Raw genomic sequence first — 26,870 nt, 5'->3', positions numbered from 1 at the left:
GAAGGTTCAACCCTTCCCTTTGTAGGGGTCTGCTTTGTCATCGTGTTTCTCCCTGCAGGTGGTGAAGCAGCAACTGGCAGCGCTGAACTCTCTGCTCCCCAGCTGATGAGTGAAGGATGCAATCCTCCACTCTGCAGGGGTTTGTTTTGCTCACGTTTCCCTGCAGGGAACGTGTTGGCAAAACAGCACCCAGCAGGATTGACATCAGCTGATGGGCAGGTGGGCATGGTTTTGGGGAAATGGCCCAGCTGGCCAAATTGGATCTCCTCATGGGCCGAGATTCCTAGTTAAGTCCCTGACATCTGCAGCCAGGGTGCTGGGATCTCTACCTCAGACCCCAGAGGGGTACAGTTGCCCCTCAACACTGAAACACTGGCTACGTCTTCCTTTGCAGGAGGAGCTGAGTCTGGCTGAGTTTAAGAATCCAGGCATTTACAAGCCATTCTTCATTGGTATCGCCATGATGTTCTTCCAGCAAGTGTCGGGGATCAATGCCATCATGTTTTATGCGGAAACCATCTTTGAAGAAGCCAAATTCAAGGTGGGGGGCTCCTCTGTCCTCTTAACACCTTGGATGCAGCCATACTCATTCATATCTTGGTCAGGTGTGGTCTGACTAAGGCACAACAGAGTGGTACTATTACTTCCCTTGGTCTTCTGTTGATGCAGCCTAGAATAGCATTAGCTTTTCTTTGCTGTTGCATCACACATTTTCAAATATTTGAGATTTTTATTTATTTCTTGCTGTTGTGTGTTCTCAGGAGAGTGGTGCTGCTTCCATCATTGTGGGATCCATCCAAGTCTTTTTCACTGCTGTGGCTGCTCTTATTATTGATAGAAAAGGTCGAAAAGTCCTTCTGGTCGTATCAGGTATTGCAGAAAAGCTATCCTTCCAGTGTGAAGTGTAGGATTCTGTGCCTTTGCAAGTTAATTTAATGTGGAACACCATGAACAGCTGGATAAAATTTTCTGGTGGTGGATGTCCAGCAAGGCAAGCATTTATGTGTTTGAAATAACTAGCCTTAGGTCAGTGGTTGGACATAATCCCCAGCATACCCCGGCAGGACTCTCTCTCTCTCTCTCTCTCTCTCTCTCTCTTTGTGCTTGTGTGGGGGGGGGGGGAGGCTAAGGATGCTGAACTAGATGGTCCATTGCTCTGATCCAGCACTGCTCTTGTTACATGCACTCTTGTTCCCAAACAGTATAACTAGGTGTTCTGTTAACTTTTTATCTCATCTTTCCCAGGGTTCATTATGGCTATCAGTGCTGCCATCTTCGCGATCTATTGCAAAATGGCTCTCCCAGTCCCCATCAACTCCTCCCATGCCAACCCACCAAGCTCCATTCTGAGTGCTGCTGTTGTGGAAGAAGAGCACCGCCTTGCGTGGTTGGCGGTATTGAGCCTGGGCCTCTTCGTCATGGGTTAGTGGGCACTTTTGCTGCGGTTGCTGTACCCACAAAAGCTAGTCTATATAGATCCACCCACCTAGAGAATTCTGGGCCTTTTAGAGCCTTGAGGAGTTTCCCGGCCACATAGTAAAGGTTGAATATGCTTTGACTATGTGGATACTTCCCACACGAGGAATTCCCTCTCTGCTGCAGCAGCAGGTGAGGCAGACACAGGAAATACACATGTCAGAAGAGTCCTGTTTGATCACGACAAAGCCCTTGATTTCTCCTCCTTCGCTGGAGTCCAGCTTTTTTGAGGTCAGATTAATGACCTGCTTATTGGTAGCCTAGTGCTTGTGGAGCATAGACCTTAGGGGTAGGGAGCCTTTCTTCAGCCAGAGGGTCCTATTTGGGGGAGGAGCAGTGTTCTGCAAGGGTCATGTGCTGGTGGTGGGTAGGGCCAGAGCAACACATGTTCAGTTTTACAATAGGCTGGTTTCTACACACATATTCAGACACCCCTCTCTATCCTCCATCCAGGCAAGCAAGCCAGTGGCATGATCTGAGTTCAATGACACATTCCAGCCAGGCAAAAGTGCGCAAGGAGGGTGTGGGTCTTGGGGTCTTAAAAGCTAGATGGAGGGGCCTGACAGGGGCTCTTTTGAAGATGCTGTTGAGGGAGCCCCTCCCTGGGTAGCACAACCTCCTCCACATTGCTATTACTGCTGGGTGTTTGCTTGCATTGAGCTTCACTACTGCTCAGAAAGAGACAACATACAGTGGTGCCTCGCAAGACGAAATTAATTCGTTCCGCAAGTCTCTTCGTCTTGCGGTTTTTTCGTCTTGCGATGCACGGTTTCCCATAGGAATGCATTGAAAATCAATTAATGCGTTCCTAGGGAAACCGCCTTCAGACCAGATCCGGGGACAGACTGTCCCCGGACCTCTTCTGAAGGCTGGGGGGGGGGGGACAAGGGCTTTTCTTCCCACCCCCAGCATTTTAAAAAACCCTGGGACAGCGGAGGACTTCTCCGCTGTCCGGGCGATCTTAAAATGCTGGCGGGCGGCATTTTAAAATCGCCCCGGGACAGCGGAGGACTTCTCCGCTGTCCGGGGCGATTTAAAAGCCCCTGGGAAGGCAGGCAGGGGGAACAAAGACTTTCGCCCCCCGCCCGCCTTCAGAAGGTGTTCCCGCCCCCCCCGCCCGGCTTCGCAGCAGCGCTACGAAGCCCGGCGGCTGGGGCAGGTGTTCCCGCCCCCCCCACCCCGCTTCGGAGTAGCGTTCCGAAGCGGGGTGGCTGGGGCAGGTGTTCCCGCCCCCCGCCCGGCTTCGCAGCAGCGCTACGAAGCCCGGCGGCTGGGGCAGGTGTTCCCGCCCCCCCCCCACCCCGCTTCGGAGCAGCGTTCCGAAGCGGGGTGGCTGGGGCAGGTGTTCCCGCCCCCCGCCCGGCTTCGCAGCAGCGTTCCGAAGCGGGGTGGCTGGGGCAGGTGTTCCCGCCCCCCGCCCGGCTTCGCAGCAGCGCTACGAAGCCCGGCGGCTGGGGCAGGTGTTCCCGCTCCCCCCACCCCGCTTCGGAGCACCGGGAGAAGCGATCTCCCCGCCGCCCCTTGCTTCAAAAGAGAAGACCCGCTGTCCCCGGGGCAAGCTTCGTTTTGCGAAGCAAGCCCATAGGGAAATTCGTCTTGTGAGGCAACTCGAAAACGAAAAAACCTTTCGTTTTGCGAGTTTTTCGACTCGCGAGGCGTTCGTCTTGCGGGGTACCACTGTATTGTGTGTGTGGTGGCGGATACCTCTCCTCCTTACCATCATTGCTTGCTGACTTGGAGAAGGGCAGGCAAACAGGAAGAGGCAACGAGGAAGGAGAGCAGCAAGGTTGGGTGGCTATGGGGGTTGTTGTGTACCTGCTGGGGTGTGGTCTTAGATACTTGCCAAGCAATGGCTACCCCCTGATGCCAGTCCTGGGCATAGAACTCCTGCCTCACTCAAGTCGACCTCTTAAAAGTACCCTTGCATTATTATTATTATTTTCAAGTGTGTTTACCCTGCTCTTCATCCAAAAGCCTCCCAGGGCAGCTTATGAAAATTGATAATACAGTCCCTGCAGTCTTGCACACTGCATGGCATGTCACGAAAGGAAAAGAATTGGGAAAGGAGCAGGGGGAAGCAAACTTGGCACTATTTCTTTCTTATAATGGCAGCTATGATGGGAAGAGTTCAACTGAGCAGCCAAAAGTTGCTCTTCTTTAAGCTGAGCTGATGGAGTGGCGCTGCTTCTCTTCTCTTCCTGTAGCCCAATAAAATGGCTATCATGTGACTGTTGATAGAGAGAAGAGCCTGATGGACGCTGGGCTCCAAGCTGAACCCATGGAGTGGCTCTGCTTCCCTTCTCTCCTTCAGCTACAGCCTGTTGCTAGATAACATGTGAGGAAGAGGGGAAGCCTTGTTTAGTTGTATCTTTCTGGTTTCCAATCAGGGTTGCCTGTTCATTACTGACCTTGCTCAGTTCAGGGAAACCTCTACTAACTGCTCTCAATGAATTCGCTTTTTCCTTCCTCTGCAACCTACAGGCTTTGCCTTGGGCTGGGGCCCGATCCCATGGCTGTTGATGTCTGAAATATTCCCTCTCCGAGCTCGAGGCGTAGCCAGTGGTGCCTGTGTCTTAACAAATTGGCTCATGGCTTTTCTGATCACCAAGGAGTTCCATGACCTCATGGTAAGCAAGGATCACAGCAGAATGGTTTACAGCAGGAGTGGGAACAGTGGCCCCCATTTTCTTTTCAGCAACTTTCTGGAGGCCCCACATGCCAGTGGCAAAAATGGGTTGTTAGATTCTTTTTGCCTACCATATGCAAGGATTCTGCTAGGGTGAAAAGCGGTAACCACGTTGTGACGTAGCCAGTGGAAGGACTAGGAGTCTCGGCTGCTTTTGCGACAGAGCTCTCATGCTTACTGAGAGCATCAGCCTGTGTCTGCAGTTACTACAGACATGCTAGGTTTCTGCATGCAGGGATATTCTGGATGAGAAAACATTCTCTTATGTTGGGCATGGGGAACCTTTGGCCCTCTGGATGTTGCTGAAGTATGAGCCCTAGCAAGTGTGGCTAATGGCCAGGGATAATGTAAGTTGTCATTCACCTACACCTAGAAAGCCAAAGGTACCCCATTTGCCATCTCAAGAGTACAGCTCAACCACCTTGGTACTGCTTCTGGTTCTTAATCAGACATCTCTTTCTCTTCTGCCCCAGGTCTTCCTGACACCTCATGGTACTTTCTGGTTGTTTTGTGCCATGTGTTTCTCCAACGTGCTCTTTACCATACTCTTCGTTCCTGAAACCAGAGGGAAAAGCCTAGAAGAGATAGAGGCCTACTTCCAAAGATCACATTAGCTGTTTGCAATCTTAGTGGGAGAACTTTTCCCCTTGGTCTTGGACTTAAGGTGTGGGTGGTGGTGGCTGGTGGGACCCAACCCTTCTTCAGAGATTTGCACGAATGTGAAGTCTTCACCGGGTTCAACTGGGTCCAGAAAACTGTCTGGGGTGTAGGTGTGGTCAAGATGAAAGGCAGGTTCATTTTGTGTGGGGCAATGACCTACCACTTTTCAGTATTACAGCACCACATACAGTATTACAGAATGGCAGGCATTGTTCAGTTTTCTGAGATCTAGAACAAGGTGATTAAGAATTGGTTTTGAACAAAACACTGCTTTTCTCTGTTCGTTGGCCATGTTCTGTGTGGCCAGCCTTTTCTTCTTCTGCTGAGGACTGTATTCCTCGGGGGGGGGGGGACCTGATGGGAGGGTCATCCTGGTAGTAGGTGGGGCTAGAGCCAAAAGTGGGTGCCCTCTCCCCTGGGCTCAACCTCTTCCTCTTTCTGCCATCACTACCTCTCTCTGCTGTCACTTCCTTTCTCTCTCTGTTTAGAAAGCTCTCACGAACTACCTTCTAATTCTGTGTAATCTGGGCCTACTCTATAGGTGTAGAGGAGTGAGTCCTGAAAAGGCACATTGAGCATTGCACACAACACGCACAAAAAACCTAGCAAAAGAGGGGAACAGGGTCTGACTTAGCCAACGTCACCAGACTATTTTGCACCTCCAATGTTTCTCACACAAACAGCATTTTAAAATGAGATGCACCCATGCTGTCTGAAGTGGTATGCTACCAGTTATTTCCATGATACGTGTAGATTTTAATGCAGAGGGGTTTAAAGCAGCCAAAGGTTTGTTCTGATTTGCACACGGAACGTCAAACTTGGGCAATCACGTGGGATGATTTTTAAAAAATGGATGGGTTCAGCATACTGCTGCCCACTATTCCCCCCCCCCCCCCGGTTCTTGAGTCCTGTTCAGAAGGTCAGTAGTGCTGTAACTGGGAAATGATAAATCTCATTCCCATGATTGCATTTCTTGTCAATCTCTGCCCCAAGGTGACTCCATCTAAAATCATGTGATGGGGTGGATAGGGATTGGACCCAGTTCTGCTAGTAAGGTTCCAAAGTATTCGTTTCCAGACTTCTAATCTTGTTTTATGGAATAAAAGTTCAAGGATATGGTGCTATGTGGAATAAACCAATATATTGAATTCCATCTGATGCTTTGGGCAAATCATCTTTGTTTTATTAATGTTTAGTTAATATTGAGTGCCGTAAATAACACCGAGGGACATACTAGGGAGGACTACTGTCCCATTTTTTGACCAGAACGTAAACTTCTGCTCATCAACTTGTTTTCCAGGATGTTGAGTTTAGGGGGGGGGGGGAGGGAGGGAGCTTCCAGGTCAGGAGTGGGGATTCATGCACATTCCCCTCTCCCAGTTAGAATTCATTACAATTTCTACTTTCAAATCTGTTCTTAAATTTCCTCCTAGACACATTTTTCACTTGGGTCTGCTGCACTGAGTCGGTCATCCTTAATCTGAAAGGTGTAGAATGGAGTATAGGAATGTGTGTGCCGTTTTTGTGGGGTTGTGGTAGAAAAAACACACTGGAGGATTTCTCCCACCCAGTATCTAGTAACTGAAATATTGGGCACAATCTAACCAATTCATTAGTGAAATTGTTAACATGAATATGTTATTACGTATTTTATTATGAATTGCCTTTTTAATAATGCTTATTTTTTTACATTTCTTTTAAAACAGAGTAGAGATGGCTTGGGGTTTTATTTTTAAGGTGCACTTTAGAAAATGGTTTTGAGGTTTAGATGTTTCTACTGAGTAAGAAATCTTTGATGGCAAAGGATTTCCCCCCAAAATATACCGTATACCAAAAGAAGCTAGCCTTCCTTCCTTCCTTCCTTCAAGTGGGGGGAATTTTTGACCTTTCAGATGCTGCTGAACTGCAACTTGCATTGTTAGTGAGCAACACCTAGCAGACACATGCCTGGTGCATGTTTTAAGTCTTTCTGCCTGATCATGTGAATGTCTCCTCAAATGCAAGTCCCACACAATTCAATGAGACTTGCAGGTGTGTACAAGATTGCTTTCTCCACCCCCGCCCCCCAAATATCAGTGTCAGGGAGTGTGACCAACATGAGTGATAACAATCTATGGTGTTGTCTATCTTATGTTTGTCTCATTTGTTACAAATGTGCACCCCAAGGGGGCAGAAGAAGAGACCAAATGTCATAAATATTTATTACATATCAAGGAAGTAAAGAAAAGAAAAACCCTACAGTTCATTTTACAGCTGTGGTCTATGGAACTTTTAGAACAGATTTCTGCCATTATATTCGTATTGTGATTCTCTTTCTTTACAGGCTACATTTGAAAACACAAAAGAGGGGAAACAATAATAAAAATAACAATACATTATTACTTTAGCATTTAAAAACAATGGCAATACAATCGAGTTTAAGACACTTGGTGGTAATTTAAACTTTGAGACTCACAAGAGGGGAAGCCACAGCCCAACAGTACATAATTGGTGAAAAGTACAAAACCCCACTAGATAACAGTCAAGGGACAGGATCCAGCAAAAGTTTGGTGCGACGAAAGCAGCAGCCTTATGGATGATGACCTAAGGACTAAGCTCGATGGAACACATTTGCACCTGTTTCCAAGTAAACATGCAGAGGATGGGAAGGGCTGTAGCTCAGGGTCAGAGCTAGGCTCAAGCCCTGGAATCTCCAGGTAGTGCTTGGAAGGCAACCTGTCCAGAATCTTGGGCTGCTCCTGCCAGTAAATGCAGATGCTACTGAGCTAGGTAGACCTAATGGTCTGACCCAGCACAAGGCAGCTTCCTATGACTACTGCAAGGCTGGATTCATGAAACGCACTTTCCAGGGAACAAGGCCTGATTCCCCTGAGACTTACTTCTGAGGAAACTTGCATAGGCCTCAGATCTGCCCAATTTCACTGAATTCAGACGGACTTAATTGTGCCTACACGGCTTGACTCGGCACTAAAGCCCAGTCACTGCTAGAATAGAGGAGTAGAGAGCCTAATGAAATCCTCAAGCTCCACCGAACTCCCCCAATTTCAGGCAAATCACCCCTCCTACACACACAAGTCTCTCCTAACAGCAGGGGTTAAGGAAACCCATCATAAAAAGGAAGCCCCCCAACAACTTGATAGGGGGTCCCACGACTGCAGCTTTACTCAGAAGTCGGTTCCCTTGCCAAAGAAGGCTGTTTGTCGCCAACCATGAGTTGTGCTGGATTCTGCTTGAGGGCTTTTTATAAGGAAGGGTGGGGGGGACAAGCAACCAGGGTAGACAACAAATTTGTTTTATACAAACGTTAGCATTTGTGAGTGCTTTCCGTCTGGCAAGAGAAATACATAATAAATATTAGGAAGTCCAAACCTGCAGAAAATAGTAACACCCCACCCACCCCTTTTTTAAAAAAAAGAAAGATAAAATCCTGCTCACTTGGACACACAAGAATGCCACTGGGTTGTGGTGGGGGAAGGAAATGTGGATCTTCGGGTTCATCAAGTGTCAAATGGCACATACAGGACAGACATGCAAAGGTGTGTGTGTGTGTGTGTGTGTGTGTGTGTGTGTGTGTGTGAGAGAGAGAGAGAGAGAGAGAGAGATATTAATGCTACAATCACGGCAAGGACCTTTAGTGCCACAAGGACTGGGTTGTAAGAGGCAAACTTTGCCAACTATTCTGGCAAATGATGTTCCTTGCTTTGAGATCTATTAGATCACAGACTTCTTTTTTTATTTGGCAACAGTGGATGGTCTGGGGGCAGCGAATGCTGTTGCATCACCTGGGCACCTACTGTAATCAGCCTTTTTTTTTTTTGAGACAGCTCTTTCGGAGGAAGACCGGATAGAAAAGTATAGATCATCTGCACTAGTAATGTTTGAGAACAAGCCTGAGTGCTGGCTTTGTCCTCCAGAGCTGCCTTTGCAAACACAAAAGATATAGTCAGAAAAAAATGAGATGTATTGGATCTATTGGACTGGCTGGTGACAGAGCAGATGTGGGAGACCTGCACATATAACACCCCCTTAGGAACAGCTGGAACTTCTTGCGAGCTGGAAGTAGGGGCTGTTGTGACAGCAGCAAGCGGACCAGTCTTCTCCCCTCAGCCCTATAAGCATGATTGAACACTTCAAGCACAAATGGATAAACAAAGAGACAAATCCAATTCTCAAATGTTCCCAACTGATAGGAAGGGCAAGGGGAATGTGCTTACTATTCAAAAGTAAGCTGTAGGCAGGGGACGATGCCACTGCAGTTATTATTACCATTAGGCTGCCCAAACAGAACTAAACCACAATTTCCAAGGTTGTACATGTTCTTACAACCTCATCCCTATAGCAGAACACTCATTTAAGAGGCACAGTCACTCACCTAAGGCTACCTTGTGAGTCAGTGGCTGCAACCAGAGAGGGAGAGAGGTCCTTGTGAGAACTGACTCTTGGGGGGGGGGGGAGGAGTGGGAAGAGAAGCACAGATTGTATTGAGGCCACAGTGTTTAGAGGAGGCTGGTGACCTTCCAATTAAAAGCTGCCGTGCCCCCCAAAATGTCTCCATCTCCAGGTACCATATAGATAACTACATAGTTATTGTCCCGGAAAGAGAAAATGCAAGGTATCATCAACAGGTCCAGAAAGCCAAAAAGAGGATTCATCAGCAACATTCTAGCATTAGCGCTCCCTAGTTACCAAACAAATGAAAAAGCAATAGATGCTAAACAAATAGCTACATCAAGACAAAGAAGGAAATGCCAGATGTTCAGTTATGGAATATCTCAGAGGAGTGGGGTGTACAGGAGGAGCTTTAATCCCCCCTCCCCCGAGCCAAACTATTTCAAGCCTTGCCTCAAAGGGCCATAATCACTCAGTGGTAAAGAATCTGCTTGACACACAGGTTGAATCCCCAATGGAATCTCCAGGCAGGCCTGGTAAGGACACCTTCCTGAAAGCCACTGCCAGTCAGTGTAGACAACAGTGGGCTAGATAGACCAATGGGCTGACTGGGGATAAGGCAGCTTCCTATGTTCTTATTTAATTCAGCCCTTTGTTCAGAATGATGAGGACTAGAATCTTACTTTGCTTTTAAGGGGCTAGAGCTCTGTTGTTAGAACACACACTTTGTATGTAGAATGTTCACAGTTCAAACCCTAGCATCTCAAGAATGTCTGCAGCTGGGAATGTCATTGCCTGCAACCCTCATAAAAGGTAAAGGTACCCCTGCCCGTACGGGCCAGTCTTGACAGACTCTAGGGTTGTGCACTCATCTCACTCTAGAGGCCGGGAGCCAGCGCTGTCCGCAGACACTTCCGGGTCACGTGGCCAGCGTGACGAAGCTGCTCTGGCGAGCCAGCGTAGCACACGGAAACGCCGTTTATCTTCCCGCTAGTAAGCAGTCCCTATTTATCTACTTGCACCCGGGGGTGCTTTCGAACTGCTAGGTTGGCAGGCGCTGGGACCGAGCAACGGGAGCACACCCCGCCGCAGGGATTCGAACCGCCGACCATGCGATCGGCAAGTCCTAGGCGCTGAGGTTTTACTCACAGCGCCACCCGCGTCCCCGCAACCCTCATAGACTGCTGCTATTCAGTGTAGATAATACTGAACTAGAGGGAACAATGGACTAGTTCGGTATAAGACAGCCTTCTAGGTGCCAAGCTGTTGCAGCTGCCCATAGGACTGGCCTACATCTTACACACTGACCCCACCCAAGCAGTTTTCTCATAGGGAGCTTCCACCTCCTAGGGGAACACGTACCTGATGTAGTGCCTTCCTACCATGCTCTGATCTGTAACAAATGCTGCTGCTGGGATAAAATCCACTCTGCAATGAGGACATTCCCTGTGGCACGTTTTCAAGCAGGGCTTGCACTAGAGAGATCAGAATTGCCAGTGGGAAGATGAATGAGGGTGCTGGAAAGGGATGACGCCGCTTAGATGTTGACATGAACCTACTTGATGTGGTGTAACTCCCAAGTTAGAATTTCTTGTGCAGGAGCAAACAAACAAACAAACAAAAATGTCTCATTGGAAATGAGACAAGGATGTGGCCTACAATGGCGAAGGAGGGAAATAGGGGGAAATGATTTCATTTAAGCAGAGGCATCAAGCCAGAGTCTTAGTTCCTCCATCAAGGGCCCAACAAGGGCTAAGGTAGGTGGTGGGAATTTCTGGCCCTCCGGCTGTTGATGGACTGTAACTTCCATCATCCCTGATGACTGGCCACACTGGCTGGGGCTGATGAGAGCTGTAGTTCAAAGACATCTAGAGGGCCAAAGGTTCCCCAACACCAAAAACCTCCCGGTGCCTTTTGTTTTTATTTAAGAAAAGCTGGGTGCTTTCGCATGCAAAGTTATGTGCTCTAACTACTCAGATGTACAGCACTTCTGTTGGTAGGGATTCTACAAATCTGGAAAAGGCTCTGCCTAACTCTCCTCCCATGTATGTGTGGAGGGAGGAGTCATCCACATGTCAGCTCAAGTTAAGAGCTTCTAGGTAAGAGAGTAAAAGGTGTGGCTTCTTCACTCACACAGTTCTTAAGCCATCATTAGTTTCCTACTGTGAGTGATCGAGCTGAATCTGGGACTCAGTAGGCCTGTTAATCAGGCTCAGACAGGTGACCAATCTCACTTGCTACTGGCAATGCCAACTGGCTGTCAAGATGGCAACATCACAAAGCACTATGATGCTTGGGGGCGGGGTGTACACACATGACATTGCATTCCTTTTCCCTATGCAAAGAGGAGGCCTGAGTTTGTCAGACTTGAGATCCCGCCCACCCCATCTCACCTGAACAGCAACTGCAAGCTTTTCCGTTGCTAAGGGTTCAGTCCACTTGCATCAAGTTGGAAAGTTAAGTCATGCAGCTTCTGCACATACTTGAGCAGGCTACATGCAACAAGCTAACCTGTACAGCTATGTTGTCACCTTTAGTAGATGCCACGGCTCCTGTATCTAATGGGCACAATGTTGAACTGTTTTAATTGCTACAAGCATCTCACCAAGGATGGATTAAGTGTTCTGTTCTACTGGCAAATATAAGGCAATTGTGTAATAGAGGGGACAGAGGGGCTGGACTCATGGAATATTGGTGGGCTAAGGAGGTAGGAGAAGGGAAGCTGCAACTTCGAAATCTGCAAGCAGGAAGCAAGCTGAATTTCACACCTCTGCCCTGCTAGGATCCCTTTCCAGACCCACCCACTTCCAGTCCCAAAGCAGACACATGCCTTTGCCATTTAAAAAAAAATACCCTGCAATAAACCTGTTTTTCTTTAAAAATGAAAAGTTAACCATTCTATCACACGGCAAGCTGAAATCTCTCTCATCTATTGCTATGCCATAAAAGCCCTGCTTTGTGGGAAAGGCAGGCCGTTCTGTCCTTTTTCTAAGCACATCGTTAATTAAAAGTATTGCTTCGTTTATTGATCAGTTGCTTTAAGAGCAGGAAAATAAATACATACATACATACATAAGAAAGACTCCGTTCCCTCACCCCCAATGGAAGCAAGATGGGATCCCTCACAGGACAGGTAGTTTAAGTTGATCTGTGTGAAGTTGTATAAATCAAGTGTCTGCAACTTTATAAAAAGAAGAAGGAGGAAATGAATCAAGAGAAGGTAAGTGGGGAGCAAAGGCCTTTGGGGTTCAACACCTGCCATGTGGCAGGAGCATCTATTCTGCAGACGGAGAACTATCATCAAATGGTCTTTTCCACGCTGCACCAGCTTTCCGTATCCAACTTCCATTTTCTTCTCAGAAAACAGCAGTATGTGGACAGCTAAGGGCAATGTGAGAGGGAAGACAGGTTGTTGTCTTTGAGATTTCTGAAAGGGGGGGGAGGGAAGGAGGGGAGAGAGAGCAAGAAAGAGAGAAGAGATTTCCCTTCCCATGCAGCATGCACATACCGGTAAATCTCTTCCCTGTTAAAGAGGTTTGGCAGGTTTTGGAAATACAAATGCCCCCCAAAGTCTGTTCAGCAGAAGCAAGAGGAGTGTAAATGCCCTGGAGCAGTGCTTCCTCTTCAATGCATCCCCCACACCCCAGGAATGCAGCTCTTACCTGGTGTCTGTGGACAATCATTTTAGCTAATCAGCAAATGTGCCAATAGTCCTGAGACCAGGATGAGGGTTGCCTGCTCACTCAAAACATTTATACTTTTGGAGGGCACAGAATTTATTTGTAGTCTGATCATCCCAACCTTTTTTTTTTTTTGCTGTGAATGTGAGGAAGAGTTTCGTCATTCACGTCTGCATCAGCTACTCCAAATAAAGTATTGCCAAGTGAGTGCGGGGAGGGAACTGGGGCAAATTAATGGTTTAAGACGTTACTTAAAACACTACAACCTTCCCTGGCTACCTGCTATGCTAGTCTGAAGAGATAAGGACCGCTGTTTAATCACAGTAGATTAAACTGATTAAAAAGTCTTTCTAATCAGGTAACATAGATTTTATTTTTTGTTAAATTAATAATTTTTAATTTAAGTACGTCTTAAAAATTGCAGTTGGTCATAGAAGGATCACCCCCTTCACATGGGTGGGTGGGTGGGAAGGCCTATTCTGAGATGGTGCGTCCTGTGACATATGGATGCACCATTCAGAAATGAAGGAATGATGCTGTTTGTGAGTCTTCCTGGGCAGCATGATGAAAGAAGAGGAAGGGCGCAGAGCTTCTCTTTGGCAAAAAGAGGAGCTTGGGAAGATGGGGAGCCTGGAAACTAAATCCTGCTTTGGGTTAGTGGGATGTACAGCACCCAACTTTCCCTCTTCCTCATTCCTAGCCCTTTAGCAATGTAAGAGAGAGAGAGTGGAGCTTTTCCCTCCTCGGCCATCTCCCTCCCACTTATAAAGTTGTTGCAACAAACCGAGCAAGGGAAATGTCACCCTCTCTCCTCTTGCAGGAGATATGGGTCCTCCTCTGAGGCCACTTGTGCCCCCAGCCAAAGTTCCTATTGCAGCACAGCCTGCTGGCTTAGGGAAGGGCCCTAGCTCAGTGGTGGAGAATCTGCTTTGCCTGTATAGGGCTCCAGGTCTAATCCCTGGCATCTCCAGGTAGGATTTGGGATGACCGTAGTCTGAAACCCTGGAGAGTTGCTGCTGTTCAGTGCAGAAGATACTGAGTTAGATGGACCAATGGTTTGACTGGTATACAGCGGCTCCCTATGTTCCTACAAAATGTGTTGGGGGGGGGGGCTTAGGAGGATCTCCCAGCTTTGTGTCACTGTGGAGTTTATAACAAGTTGTCCGATCCCCCCAAACGTGGACAGCCTTTTTAAACTGAAAACTAATGTTTAAGTCATATACGCTTTAATCAATTAACTGATTAAAACTCGTCTGCTCCACCAGCTGAGATTCCTGTGATGGGGTGAGTGCCCTAATATTCAACCAAGGAGAATAAAATATGCTACGTCCCGCCTGCCCTTTCCATCTGAATAAGCTGGAAATACTGGGCATTCTAGATCTTGATTGCCTATGTATATATTCTGTATTATCAGAATTATCAGAAAATGTAGTGTGATACTGTTTAGAGAGTCATAACAAATGGGGGGTGGGGGGGTCAGGGAAGGTGTGCAAGTGCTGTGTCCAGATTGTCTTCACTTCAAGTCAATGATGTCTTCATCAAAGGAAGCCCCAAGCTGAAAGAGGCTGCTGGACTGGGGGCTCTCGTCCCGTGTAGTGGTGTCGGGGTCTGAACTGGTGGAGAAGTGGCGCTCTTCAGAAGTGCTTTCGAAAGAGCATGCAACGAGCCTGTGGAGAGGAAGGCAGAAATCAAGAAAGGAAAATTCAAGCACCCCTCACCTCCGCCACAAAAAAGATCCATAACCTGTGATCACAGCAGATCAAATGTTTATTCTCTCTTACCATGTACAGCTCCTTCCATTTGCTAGACCAGGGCAGTTCAACATTTGACACCTCCCACAGCCCTTATGTTACCTTCCCAAAGCCAGGGAAGGATGGCAGCTCTGACAGGATCCTAGAGTGCTCTCACCTCCATCCCAAAGCCTAGTTAGCACCTTCCCAGCTGGGTATGTGTCAGGTTTTGGCCTTGCTCACCCTGCCCCCCCACGACAAGGCAGTGTGTGGCCTATGGGTCCCATGTTAAAGTACTCATGGTCCACTTGCTATTAAAAGTTGGGGCACCCTGTGCGGCCTAGGACCCACAAACCTATGGGACCACCTCTCTTGGTATGCCCCGCAGAGGACCTTAAGGTCCACAAATAACAACACTTTGGAGGTGATGGCTTCAGACAGAGGAGGGCTAACATAGCCATTGCGGCTAGTAGCCATTGATAGGCTTATCCTCCATGAATTTGCCTAATCCTCTTGGTAGGTGGGACGCGGGTGGCACCGTGGGTTAAACCACAGAGCCTAGGACTTGCCGATCAGAAGGTCGGCGGTTCGAATCCCCCTGACGGGGTGAGCTCCCGTTGCTCGGTCCCTGCTCCTGCCAACCTAGCAGTTCGAAAGCACCTCAAAGTGCAAGTAGATAAATAGGTACCGCTCCAGCAGGAAGGTAAACGGCGTTTCCGTGCGCTGCTCTGGTTCACCAGAAGCAGCTTAGTCATGACCCGGAAGCTGTACGCCGGCTCCCTCGGCCAATAAAGCATGATGAGCGCCGCAACCCCAGAGTCATCCGCGACACGACCTAGTGGTCAGGGGTCCCTTTACTTGGTGGTCTTAACTACATTTTGTAGCACATGTACCTTACATGTAAGGTAAGAAGAGCCCTGCTGAATAAGGCCAAAGGACCACCTAGTCTAGCATCCTGTTCTCACAATGGCCTACCAGATGCCCTAATGAGAAGCCTGCAGGTGGGACCAGAGGCAGAACAGCAGTCTCCACCAATTACAATTCCCAGCAACTTGTGTCCAAAAGCATACTGCTTCAAGCAGCTGGAGAGTTCTCCTTTATGCAGCTCTAGCTATGTGTGATTTGGATCAAGACCTTGGATGGGGGCGGTGGTGGTTAGAAGCCTCCCACCCCTTGCTGCTGGCAGGTTTTACAAAGAATTAAAGGAAGGCATTCAATTGGGAGTATGCAACATGATTCTGACCTAATAGGCAGTTTAGGGGCTGCAGATGCAATGAGAATATGGACTCTTGTTCAGAGTGCTGCTTCCGCCCCTCAAAGAATTGCACCTCTCTATATGTTACCTGTCACTACTTGTTGACCGTACTGTTCCTGGCTTGGGGTCTGACTGTTTCTGGGGGGTTTTCTTCTGCTTCTGTCCTCCCTCCGACTTGGGACCTTGGCCGTCTAGGAGACCTGGATGAAGAAGAAAGGAATGCTTCTGAATTCTCAGAGTAAAGGCAATGGAATTGTTTCATTTGTCAATGACTAATTCCACCTGGCTGTTCCCCAAAGGGGCCTCCGAGGTGATCACTGGTAAGTGTAATACAACAACAGACGGGGGAATCTATAAATCGTCTAGCTGTCATCACTGTAGTGAGCCTTTTGCTGTCTTTGGCAAAGGGTGATGAGAAGTCTCTTGGCTTTCCTCTCCAGCTTGGACCACTGCCATAGTGCTGAGCTTTGCTGGTCAGTGACAGGGGAGATCACTGCCCTCCTCTCCAGATCCAAGCTGGTGAGAGAGGCTGGGATTCACCATTTGGGGTCCCAAGGGGGCTAAGGCTCTTTAGGTGCCTTGGCAACTTAGTTACAAATCACAAGCTCCAAATTTGGAGCTGGAAAGGTGGCAGAGCAACAATCCCCACCAAAAAGGAGGAGATTGTCCTTGATCTCACAATACAGAGGCACACAGTTTGAGGTCAGATTCCTGACAACCACGGGGTTTGGGGAGGGCTTGGCTACCATATTCTGCTGAAATCTGCAAGCCCCTGAACAGACAAGCAGACTAGCCCATGCCACAGTCAAGAGATTCAAGCAAGCCTGAGTGAGAGATCAATACCTGCAGTGTCAGTCAATAGCATCTTGACAAACGAACTCCAGCACCAGGGTGTTGCATTTTCACCCATTACAATTCCAATATAGATCATGGCTACATCCAAATATCTCAGTGTGCCTGGCAGTGCTGCCGCCAGGATCCCTTGCTGCCTATGCCCCTGGATGGCCCTATTACTTTACCAAGTAATTCTTTGCGTGTCCGGGTTGCGATTTCTTTGATCTCTATGCGCGACAAAGAGAGGGAAGGAGCGACAGGGATGGAGGCGCTGCTGGCCGACGTCGGGGTGGTGATGACTTTGGGGACCAGGGGGGACTTGAGTGGGCGTTCGATGCTCCTGCCGACCAGGTTGCTCAGGGGGATCTTGTAGATGTTTTTGCACAGAGCTTCACCTGAAGTGACAAGGAGGAGGAGGGTCGTGGAGCAGGAGTTGACTATAAGCAGGCTTGCGGGTGAGTTGGCGGTCCACAAAAAAACTCTTTTACCCTCCTTATAATAATAACAATCATGTATTATTTATATGCTGCCCATCTGACTGGGTTGCCCCAGCCACTCTGGGTGGCTTCCAGCAAATTATAAAACCACAGGAAAACATTGCACATTAAAAACTTCCCTATTTGGGATGCCTTCAGATGTCTTCCAAAAGTCAGATAATTGTTTGTTTCCTTGCCACCTGGTGGGAGGGTGTTCTAAGAGAGGGTGTGACTACCGAGAAGGCCGTACCCATGCGCCCTGGTTCCCTGTAACCTCACTTCTCACAATGAGGGAACCACCAGAAGGCCCTCGGAGAAGGATCTCAGTGTCCGGGCTGAACGATGGGAGCGGAGACGCTCCTTCAAGTATACAGGACCAAAGCTATTTAGGAATTTAAAGGTCAGCACCAAAACTTTGATTTGTGCTAGGAAATGTACTGGGAGCCAATGTAGATCTTTTAGGACCAGTGTTATATGGTCCCGGTGGCAGCTCCCAGTAACCAGTCTGGCAGCCGCATTCTGGATTAATTGTAGTTTCTGAATCACCTTCAAAGGTAGCTCCACATACAGCACATTGCAGTAGTCCAAGCGGGAGATAACCAGAGTATGTACCAATCTGGCAAGACAGTGTGCGGGCAGGTAGGGTCCAAGCTGGAGTACTAGATGGAGCTGGTAGACAGCTGCCCTGGACACTGGTGCCCTTGGCTTGTGCCTCCATGGACAGCTGTGAGTCCTTTAGGGGCACAGTTACTCCATTCAGGACCAGGGAGTCCCCCCACCTGCCCGCCCCCTGTCCCCCAGAAACAGTACTTCTGTTTTGTCGGGATTCAACCTCCATCTGTTGACTGCCATCTACCCCTCCCCCCAACCGCCTACAGACACCCACACAGGATGTTCACTGCCTTCACTGGTTCTGAATTAAAAGAAAGGTAGAGCTGGGTATGATTCGCTTACTGGTGAACACCCAGCCCAAACCCAGCGGTTTCATATAGATGTTAAAAAGAATGGGGGAGAGTTTGGAGCCCTGGGGCACCCCACAAGTGAGCGCCATGGGGTTTGAACATTAATCCCCCACCACTACTTTCTAGACACAATCTAGGAGGAAGGAGCGAAACCATTGCCTCCAGCCCTCCTAGTTGGCCCTGGAGGATACTGTGGTTGACAGTATCAAAAGCTGCTGAGAGATCCAGCAGAACCAGGAAACAGCTTTCATCTCTGTCCCTAGCCCACCAGAGATCATCAACCAGCATGTCTAAGGCAGTTTCAGTCGCATGGTGGAGCCTAAAACCCGACTGGAAGGGGTTTAAATAGTCCACATGCTCCAGGTGTGCCTTATTGATTTATTATTTTTATTAATTTTCTAATTTGTTATTTTTTTCCTTACCACACTGTATTACAAAAGTAATATTGACTGAAGCATAAACATAAATTAAACCCTTCCCCCCTTGAATAGTATTTCAAATTACATTCCTTGAACAGTATTTCAAATTACATTTCTTAAAGTATTCTACAAAAAGGATTAAGAATCTTCTATGTAACGTAATATTTGATCTACTATAATATATAACACTATTTTTTCCTTTATAGTGTTCATTGTTTTCTATAACCTATAAGTAAAACAAATGACTCCATTAATTAGATCCACACTTCATTTTTCTTAATTCACCTAATCCTTCTTCAATTGATCCTATACTCCCTTAAAAAGACCAACCGATTTTATATGAAGTTAGCACTCTTATGCCAGATTTATTTATTTATTTAACAAAATTTATATACCACTTGAATGCAAAACAAAGCAAAACCTCTAAGCAGTTTGCAAAAATTTAAAATAAAACATTAAGATTATCCATTTAAAAACTAGTTTAAAAAACAGGTATTTACAATATGGTTAAAAACAGCAGTAGCTAAAAAGAAATAAAACAAAAGAAATAAAACATGTAACATCTATGCATCTGAATTGGCTTAGCTAAAAAACCACAACATTTTACACATTTAATTGGTGAATCACACAAATCAGTTAATTTCACCGCAGATGATAGCAAGGCAAATAACTTTAGGTGGAAGATGACTGCAGTGGAACAGAAGCAGCACTGCATGCAATGAACACAGAATGGAAAAATATGCCTTCCTATCTCCCTAAGTCCGACATTGTGCAGATTTGGGATAAAAGGACAGTTTCAAGCCCACAAAGTTTGAAGACTGATGCTTTAGCTCAGCCTTTTTCAACCTGTGGGTCCCCAGATGTTGTTGAACTACAACTCCCATCACCCCTAGCTAGCAAGGCCAGAGCTCAGGGATGATGAGAGAGTTGTAGTTCAACAACATCTGGGGACCCACAGGTTGAGAACCACTGCTTTAGCTGAACATACTACAGAAGCAACAAATTCTCAGTTGGCCTCAGCCCCTTCCTTACCTTCTGCTGCGGAAGGAGAGAAAACAGGGATTTCATTGACTGATGGCGTCTGAGGGGTAGTAGGTGAATTAGTCTCCTTGGAACTGCCGTTGGATGGCTCGCTCACTGCCGTTACGGCTCTGAAATAGATATCTGACTGGAAGGAGAAAGAGGCTGTGTTAGCAAAGTGGACTTATCTGAAGCTATGGATTGTCACGGTGGTACCCGTGTGCCCACAAACATCTCCAATGGCACCCACAAAAAGGAAACCCCAAGGTTTGTATAAGTACCAAAATGTTTGTCCAGGGAGGGATACCTTGGGCAGCAATGAGGGCAAAATAGGTCAGTGGGTACAGAGGATACTCAGTGAGCACAGAATGCTGTCTGGCAGTTAGGGAGAAAACCCAGAAAAGTGAGTGGGAATGGAATATCATGGAAAAGAGCATGGCCAGCTGGCCGGCAGCCTGAACAGAAATATCACACAGTAAAGTTTTGTTGCATGTCCCGCTTGTTTAGTGGGCTTATGGGTTAAATGAGGCAGTCGTAATATGAAACACAGGGTCCCTTCCAAATCTACAATTCTATGATTCTGCCTTTGTAGTGCTAGAAGAGGCATGTCTAGAAGAAGGGGAATTTTGCACAGGAAACCAGATTTCTTATCTCACTGCCTTACCCTTGATGCCACCAGCTGAAGCGCAGGGACCACAGCTGTGTGGACGAGGTTCCCATTCACCACTAATCGGATCTCAATGGAATCGGTGGTGAAGGCCAAAATATAGGGGAAAGCGCAAACTGCAGGAGGAGACAAAAGCATTTTATGAAGAAATAAATGCAACATGGTATATGATGGGCTTCTCTGCACATGTTGACAGTCCCAAGCATCATGAAGCTCTGAAGTTTTCCTGATCTACAATAAGCCTTTACTATGTTATTACTGACTTACATAGCACCATCAAAGTCCAACAACATCAAAAACAGATTCCTGCCCCTAAAATTTAACTAAGAAAGAGGCAATGGAGAGGGGAAGAAGACTCTTCAGGTCTGCTCAGTTGCACATACTAAAGCTCTGTTTTTAGGAGGGGGTGCAGCTAATGGGGTTGTGCCAAAGGCTTCCCAGAAAATGTGGGTTTTGAGGACAGAGAGATTTGAAGGGAGAGAGGAAGGTATTGTGCAGGTGCTTCAGGCAGAAGAAGTAGCAGAAAGAGAGGAAAAGGTGGAGCAAGAGAGTTTTGGACAGTTGAGGGTAGTGGAGCAAAGGGCAGGGTTATAAGGGAGGAGAGACGGGTCAGGGCAATGGCAGGCTCTGAAGTCAGGAGGAGGCATTTGTGTACTGGATCCAGGAGCAGACAGGAAACTGATGGGTGTCTCTGTGTTACACAGGGGCATAATGTGATCAAAACAATTAAGGCAGGCTAAGGATGGGCGCGGGTGATGCTGTGGGTTAAACTCAGAGCCTAGGACTTGCCGATCAGAAGGTTGGCAGTTCGAATCCCCACGACGGGGTGAGCTCCTGTTGATCGGTCCCTGCTCCTGCCCACCTAGCAGTTCGAAAGCACGTCAAAGTGCAAGTAGATAAATAGGTACCGCTCTGGCGGGAAGGTAAACAGTGTTTCCGTGCGCTGCTCTAGTTTGCCAGAAGTGGCTTGGTCATGCTGGCCACATGACCTGGAAGCTGTACGCCGGCTCCCTCGGCCAATAAAGCGAGATGAGCGCCGCAACCCCAGAGTTGGTCACGACTGGACCTAACGGTCAGGGGTCCCTTTACCTTTTAAGGATGGACAACCTTTTTCTGTTTAGGGCCGCACTCCTTGCTGACTACCACCCCCTTTTCTCTTTTCCTGCTACCGCATTGTCCTCCTCCCTCCCTCTGCCTGCCCATAGAGGCTGTCCCTCCACATTACAATGGCTTCACACAGCAGCAGAGACTTATCGGAAAGGGGGAGGCAACTGGTTCTTCTTACCAATGGCATAAGGAACCTGGTTCCAGCTGAAGTGGAAGTCAGATGCTGATGGCTGGACCAAAGGCGAGCCCCCATTGAAGGGACACACTTTGCGGTAATAGCAGACATCTGTAACAAGAGACCCCTGTTAACTTCAAGCAAATAAAGAAACATAGACCTTGACACTAAATGTAGAAAAACAAGGCAGCCAAGCAATGTCACTGGCCCTGCTCCCGTGACAACAGCCAGGAACACAGAAATTAGAAGGAGTGAAGCTTTCTCCTGTTGCAGCCTCACCATTTCACTGGGAAAGGCCTCAGCTACTCTATGCTCAAGCATCTGGTCAATGCCAAAGCCACAGGTAGTCACCAGTGGAATTGGCAACCTTCAACATGGGAGAGAAGAGAGCTGTTTTCAAATACATAGAAGCAGTGCTTGTTTTTCCTTTAAAAATGTTTAGGGATACTCTCATTTTCCTACTCATATTGAAATACTGCCCCTCAATGAGGCCAAATTCTCAAAATGTTTAGGGGTATGCATACCCCTGCGTACTCCCAGAAAAAAAGCACTGCACTGAAGACAGAAATGGAAGGAAAGCAGATTTTGGCTAAATGTGAGGAGAATCTTCCTAAAGGTAACAGCTGTTTCACTGCGGAACAGTCTGCCCCAGGAGGTGGTATTTTAAGCAGAGGCTGGATGGCCCATATGCCAGAGATGCTGCTGTTGCCCCCTGCATTGCACAGCCCATAACATGCCAGGAGGCTCCCTTTTGACTCTACAGTTCTATGAAATGGAAGTTTGGTGCTTGCTTTCTCCTTGCTCTTCTGCTTTGTCCACATATGCAAGGGCTTTTGCTCATCCAGGTTCCTAGCTTTGCTTTGCCAATAAGATATACTGACAAGAAACTGAGATTTTTGTTCAAGTCAGCTTCACCTAGAATCAGAGGACTGGCAAGTAGGGTGATGGCCAAAGCGGCCAGAAGGCAGAAACCTTTCCGGATTCCTCGTCTTTCTGCCTTCAAGTCAAGCTGCACAGACTAATTTCACCACTACCACTAGGTGTGGGCTCATTTGCCTATTCTAGTGGAAAAGGGAGGGCAAGATTTGGGGGTTGGCCATCTACTGCATTCTACCATCAACCCACTTGAGCCCCTCCTTGTTTTGGATAAGGATAATGGAGAAGAGAAGGCTTAGTGGCTGCCCAATGCATCAGTCCAGGCTCACTTCGACTTCTGGCAGCTGTTTTGATGCACCTGTCAGCTGCCCACTCACCAGCGTGTGCTGCTTATGCAAAGAACATGTGCAACCAGCAGGAAAGCAAGTCCGTCTTTCTCTTCTCTTACTTCTGCCCCTTTCCAAACAAACTGTTTACTATTATCCTTATTCTATTTAAATTGTATAACTGTCTTATTATATTATCTTATACTATACTATATTATATTATTTATCAATCATTAATGTGCAGTGGACATATATTGCGGGGCATATGTGCAAGAGAAGAAATGCTTTTCATGCCTATGGGGGCAGACCTATGGCAAGATGACCACCTGTCATGGATGCATTAGTTGAGATTCCTGCATTGCATTGGGTTGGACTAGATGACCCTCAGGATCCCTTCCAACTCTATGATTCTGTAATTCTATGAAATATGATGAAGATGATGATTGGGCTATATCCAATAACATAATTAAGGTACTCTTAGTAGAACTATTATTACCACTTTATAAATGATAGTGAAATTAATAATATCACTTATAAAAATAAAATATGATAATATCATTTATAAAGCACCTAACGTTTTCCAACTGTTTTATGTTTTGCATCAAAGATGAGAGAATCCCTGCCTGCAGGTTCATAATCCAACAGACATCATGCAAAAGGAAAAAAGGAATGGGAGGAAAGTAAGCAAATTCTTGAAGTTGCATCATCTCAATAACATCCTCTGATTTCCACAGGTAGGCCTCCCTGCTTTCAAGTGCACATGCAAGCACATGCACGTAAACACCCCAACCACCATTGCTTTCCTGACTGCCAGCAGAGGGTGTTTCTCTTCAGCTCTAGCAATCCCTATTCTACCTTACTGCCTCTCCTGTGCGAAGCAAGTCTTATTCCTTAAATGTCCATTCTGCACTGATGCAAGACGGAACCATAGACAGACCCCAGACCGTCTCCCTGGACAGAGCGAGTTAACAGTACTTACAGTTATAACACAAGAGCAGGCCAGCTTCTCCATCTTCATACACATCAATAGCTGCAACAAAATTAACCTGCAATGATAACGGGCAAGGGTAGTGGGCAGGCTGGAGGCTGAGCTTCCTACGAACTCTTTGAGAACAATTCAGCGGTTTTGTATCAGGAGAAAAAGGAGAAGTCCCACCCCCCCCACCCCCCGCTTCCCATCCCGATCCCATCAAACGTTTCTAAATTCTGGCACGTGCATCTAGTCTGTAATTTAATCTAATTGTTTTACGTACACTTCTAATTCAAAGCCTAAGTAAACAACTGCAGAAGTGCTGCTTCTGTTATTATACATTTTGGTTTTCTGGCACAGGGGGCATGACCCAGTCCAAGTTAAGCATGTTTAGAAATCCCAGTGATCTTGACGGTAAAAAAAAAAATCACAGGAAGTAACAGGACAAAAGTATTTCATTTTGACTGATTCATCACCTAGGATTGCCTTTTTAATCAACTGAATCAGGTTGACAGTAGACATCAGGTGTAGTGCAGGAGATGGCCCTGATCCTGAGATCAACTGCATTTTTGCTCGGGCAGCCTTGGGGGTGAGGAGGCTGAGACCCTTTCGAGGGAAACAAGGGACAGCAGCTTCAGCAAACTGCTGTGACACCCAATGAACTTACCCTGCTCGAGTCGACATGGTGCAATCTGTAGGATTCGCCCGTGCTCTCATTGATCAAGTCAAACTGGTGCCGGTAGGCGACGCAAATCAGGTTGTCATTTTCCCCCGTGGGCCCGTCCACCAATGTCATGACAACAGGGGGGTCAGACAAGCAGATCTCCTGCAATCCCCAAACAATGCTGCATTAGAGGTATTGTGTGTGTACATGAACAGAGATGCAGGACACCAAATTCAGACTTCTTGAGGATCTCAGGTACAGAAAAGGGTAACCAATACAACAACAGAAATTGCAGAACCTTCCACAATAAATCAATTGCATTTTAAACATTTTGGTTAATAAAAAGGTATCTAAAGTTAGAAGAGCATGATAAAGGCTGATATGCATGCACAGATCAGGCATGGAGGCTTTGCCCACAGACCTGCTATGAAGATCCATCAAGCTGATAGGCCCTAGAAATGAGGCCTCTGTGCCCTATCAGTGTGCCCTGTCCATGTGGAACTCTCTCTTGCTGGATGTGTGTCTGGTGCCCTCTCTGGTTAGGGTCAAATGAAGACTTGGCTATTCCAAGCTGCTCTGAACTGAAGGAGGTTTGTTGGTCTAGAACACAGGTTGCCTATGCAGCACCCATGGAGGCCATTTTGCCCATCCTATCAGGACCCTCTCTGGTGTCTGTGAGAGGTCTTGGTAAATATTCCCTCAAAAATCTGCAATAGATGAATGGCTGCTTTTTCTCCCTACTCAGTCCCTGTTTGCATTGGCTTGGCCTCTCCTACACTGAACACCCCCCTAAAACCTGAGCTGAGGTGTGAAAAACTTCTCTCTCTGTGAGTGAGCATGGTGGCGGCTGATGTAGGTGCCTTTTCCCATTGATGGGATGGCTGAATAGTGTGTGTGTGCCTGAACCATTTTATGGTCCTCCTTTTCTGCATTTTTTGTAAAGATATGGAAGCCCTTATGCAACCTGTTTAGTGACTGGCGCCCAAAGAACTTTCTCAGCATTCCAAATGCATCCATTGGCTGAAACGGCTTGGTGACACCTTCCTCCCACTGGCCTATAATTTTAAGCTGTTGCTGCTTTTATGGCAAGGGTGGGGAAATCTGTGGCCCTCCAGGTGCTGATGGGCTGGCCAGTGTGCTCAGGGATGGTGGGAGTTGGAAGTCCCAATAACACTGGGAAGGCCAAAGTTTCCCCTCTTGATCGTGGGCCCCATGGCCTCTCTGAAGGATTTTTAAAGATCAGGAAGACTGGATCAGCTCCTAGGCTTAAAAGGGCAGCTTACCGTTTTCCGCCAGGCACCCAAGGAGGAGGAGGCATGTGTGGACAGTGGTAGTTTGCCGGTGCTTTACCTCAAACCTACCCGGATGTACTGGAATTCTTCAACTGGGGACTCTGACTGAGGCGACAACGAGAGGCCACTGTTCAGACCCTCCCACTGCTTGAACTTCCTGGTAATGAGAAGCAGCTTGTTCCGGATGGATGCGACGATCCGCAGCTCGTTGCTGTGGTGGGTGTTGATGGCATACAGATGGCAGCCTGGGCAACAAAGGTTCAGTTGAGGGTGTGTGTGTGTGTGTGTGTGTCAAGCACAGCTCTGAGAAATGTCCCAAAGGAAAGCCTGGCTCAGAGGGATGGGAGAGGAGAGCTGCAAACTGACCACAGCAGATCATGCTCTGGGTCACAGGAGAAATGTTTGAGCACCACCACATCTAGCTGTTTCTTGCAAAGGAACAGAAGGCATCACTGCCCAGCTGCATTGACGTAGGAACCTGCCTTATACTGAGTCAGACTATTGGACCATTTAGACCAGCACTGTCTTTGCTGACTAGCAGCTGTGGTCCAGGATTTCAGAAAAGGGCCTCTCCCAGCCCTACTGGAGTTGCCGGGGTTTGAACCTGGGACATTCTTCATACAGAACAAACTCTGCACCACTGACCTATGACCCTTCCCCAGAGACTCATTGCTATGCCGTGGTCCGTGTGGGACTTGAGCTTGACTAGAGACTGAGGAGGGGGAAGAAATTCAGTTTGTAGTTTCCACTCATTCATCTACCCAAAACTATTGGCTTAAGCTGTGCTGCTGTCCCCTGACACCTGAAATCAGCCTGCTTTAATGCAGGGGTGTTCTTACAGGAAAACTCTGTAATGCAAGGACAGGCACCTTGGTCAAGGATAAGAGCATATACTCCGCCTACAGACAACAGACTCCCAGGTTCAAACCCCCAGATTCCCTGTATAAAGAGGACGTCAAGGATGGAGAAGCCACCGACACTAGAAAGCCGCCAACAATAGTAGGCCAGATGACTCCAAGATAAGGCAGTTTCACATGTTCACAACCTTGTGATCCCTTAAAGCATCGTTCAGGTGGTTGGTTGGTTGGGTGGTTGGCTGAGACCACTGCCTGATCTCAGCACTACCGTCATACTCTACCCAGGCCACACCCCTCTCCAGCACTGCTTCATACCCTCAATGAATGTTTTTATCAGGTCGGAACGTGT

General features: G+C 47.5%; 2 protein-coding genes across 12 annotated transcripts in view; one reads left to right on the top strand and one right to left on the bottom strand.

Moving 5' to 3' along the window:
* SLC2A8 (solute carrier family 2 member 8) overlaps positions 1-5,975 on the top strand; it is a 33,743-nt gene extending 27,768 nt beyond the window's left edge. For all 4 annotated transcript variants that reach the window (XM_077922224.1, XM_028714779.2, XM_077922223.1 and 1 more), the window contains 5 exons: positions 395-541; positions 762-870; positions 1,246-1,422; positions 3,958-4,103; positions 4,636-5,975. In XM_077922224.1, coding sequence (XP_077778350.1) covers positions 395-541; positions 762-870; positions 1,246-1,422; positions 3,958-4,103; positions 4,636-4,776 — 720 coding nt within the window. In that variant the 3' untranslated portion in view covers positions 4,777-5,975. The remainder of the gene's footprint in view (positions 1-394; positions 542-761; positions 871-1,245; positions 1,423-3,957; positions 4,104-4,635) is intronic.
* Positions 5,976-6,998: 1,023 nt separating this feature from the next.
* GARNL3 (GTPase activating Rap/RanGAP domain like 3) overlaps positions 6,999-26,870 on the bottom strand; it is a 112,402-nt gene continuing 92,530 nt past the window's right edge. For 7 of the 8 annotated variants that reach the window (XM_028714772.2, XM_028714768.2, XM_028714775.2 and 4 more), the window contains 9 exons: positions 25,734-25,909; positions 24,376-24,534; positions 23,718-23,784; positions 21,540-21,647; positions 20,252-20,370; positions 19,600-19,735; positions 16,896-17,105; positions 15,965-16,076; positions 6,999-14,558 (listed from right to left, as the gene is read on the bottom strand). In XM_028714772.2, coding sequence (XP_028570605.2) covers positions 14,405-14,558; positions 15,965-16,076; positions 16,896-17,105; positions 19,600-19,735; positions 20,252-20,370; positions 21,540-21,647; positions 23,718-23,784; positions 24,376-24,534; positions 25,734-25,909 — 1,241 coding nt within the window. In that variant the 3' untranslated portion in view covers positions 6,999-14,404. The remainder of the gene's footprint in view (positions 14,559-15,964; positions 16,077-16,895; positions 17,106-19,599; positions 19,736-20,251; positions 20,371-21,539; positions 21,648-23,717; positions 23,785-24,375; positions 24,535-25,733; positions 25,910-26,870) is intronic. The other variant, XM_028714777.2, reaches the window with a different exon arrangement.

The sequence above is a fragment of the Podarcis muralis genome, chromosome Z, assembly GCF_964188315.1.
Source record: "Podarcis muralis chromosome Z, rPodMur119.hap1.1, whole genome shotgun sequence".
Classification (NCBI taxonomy): Eukaryota; Metazoa; Chordata; class Lepidosauria; order Squamata; family Lacertidae; genus Podarcis; species Podarcis muralis.
This window is presented reverse-complemented; position numbering and strand designations above follow the sequence as displayed.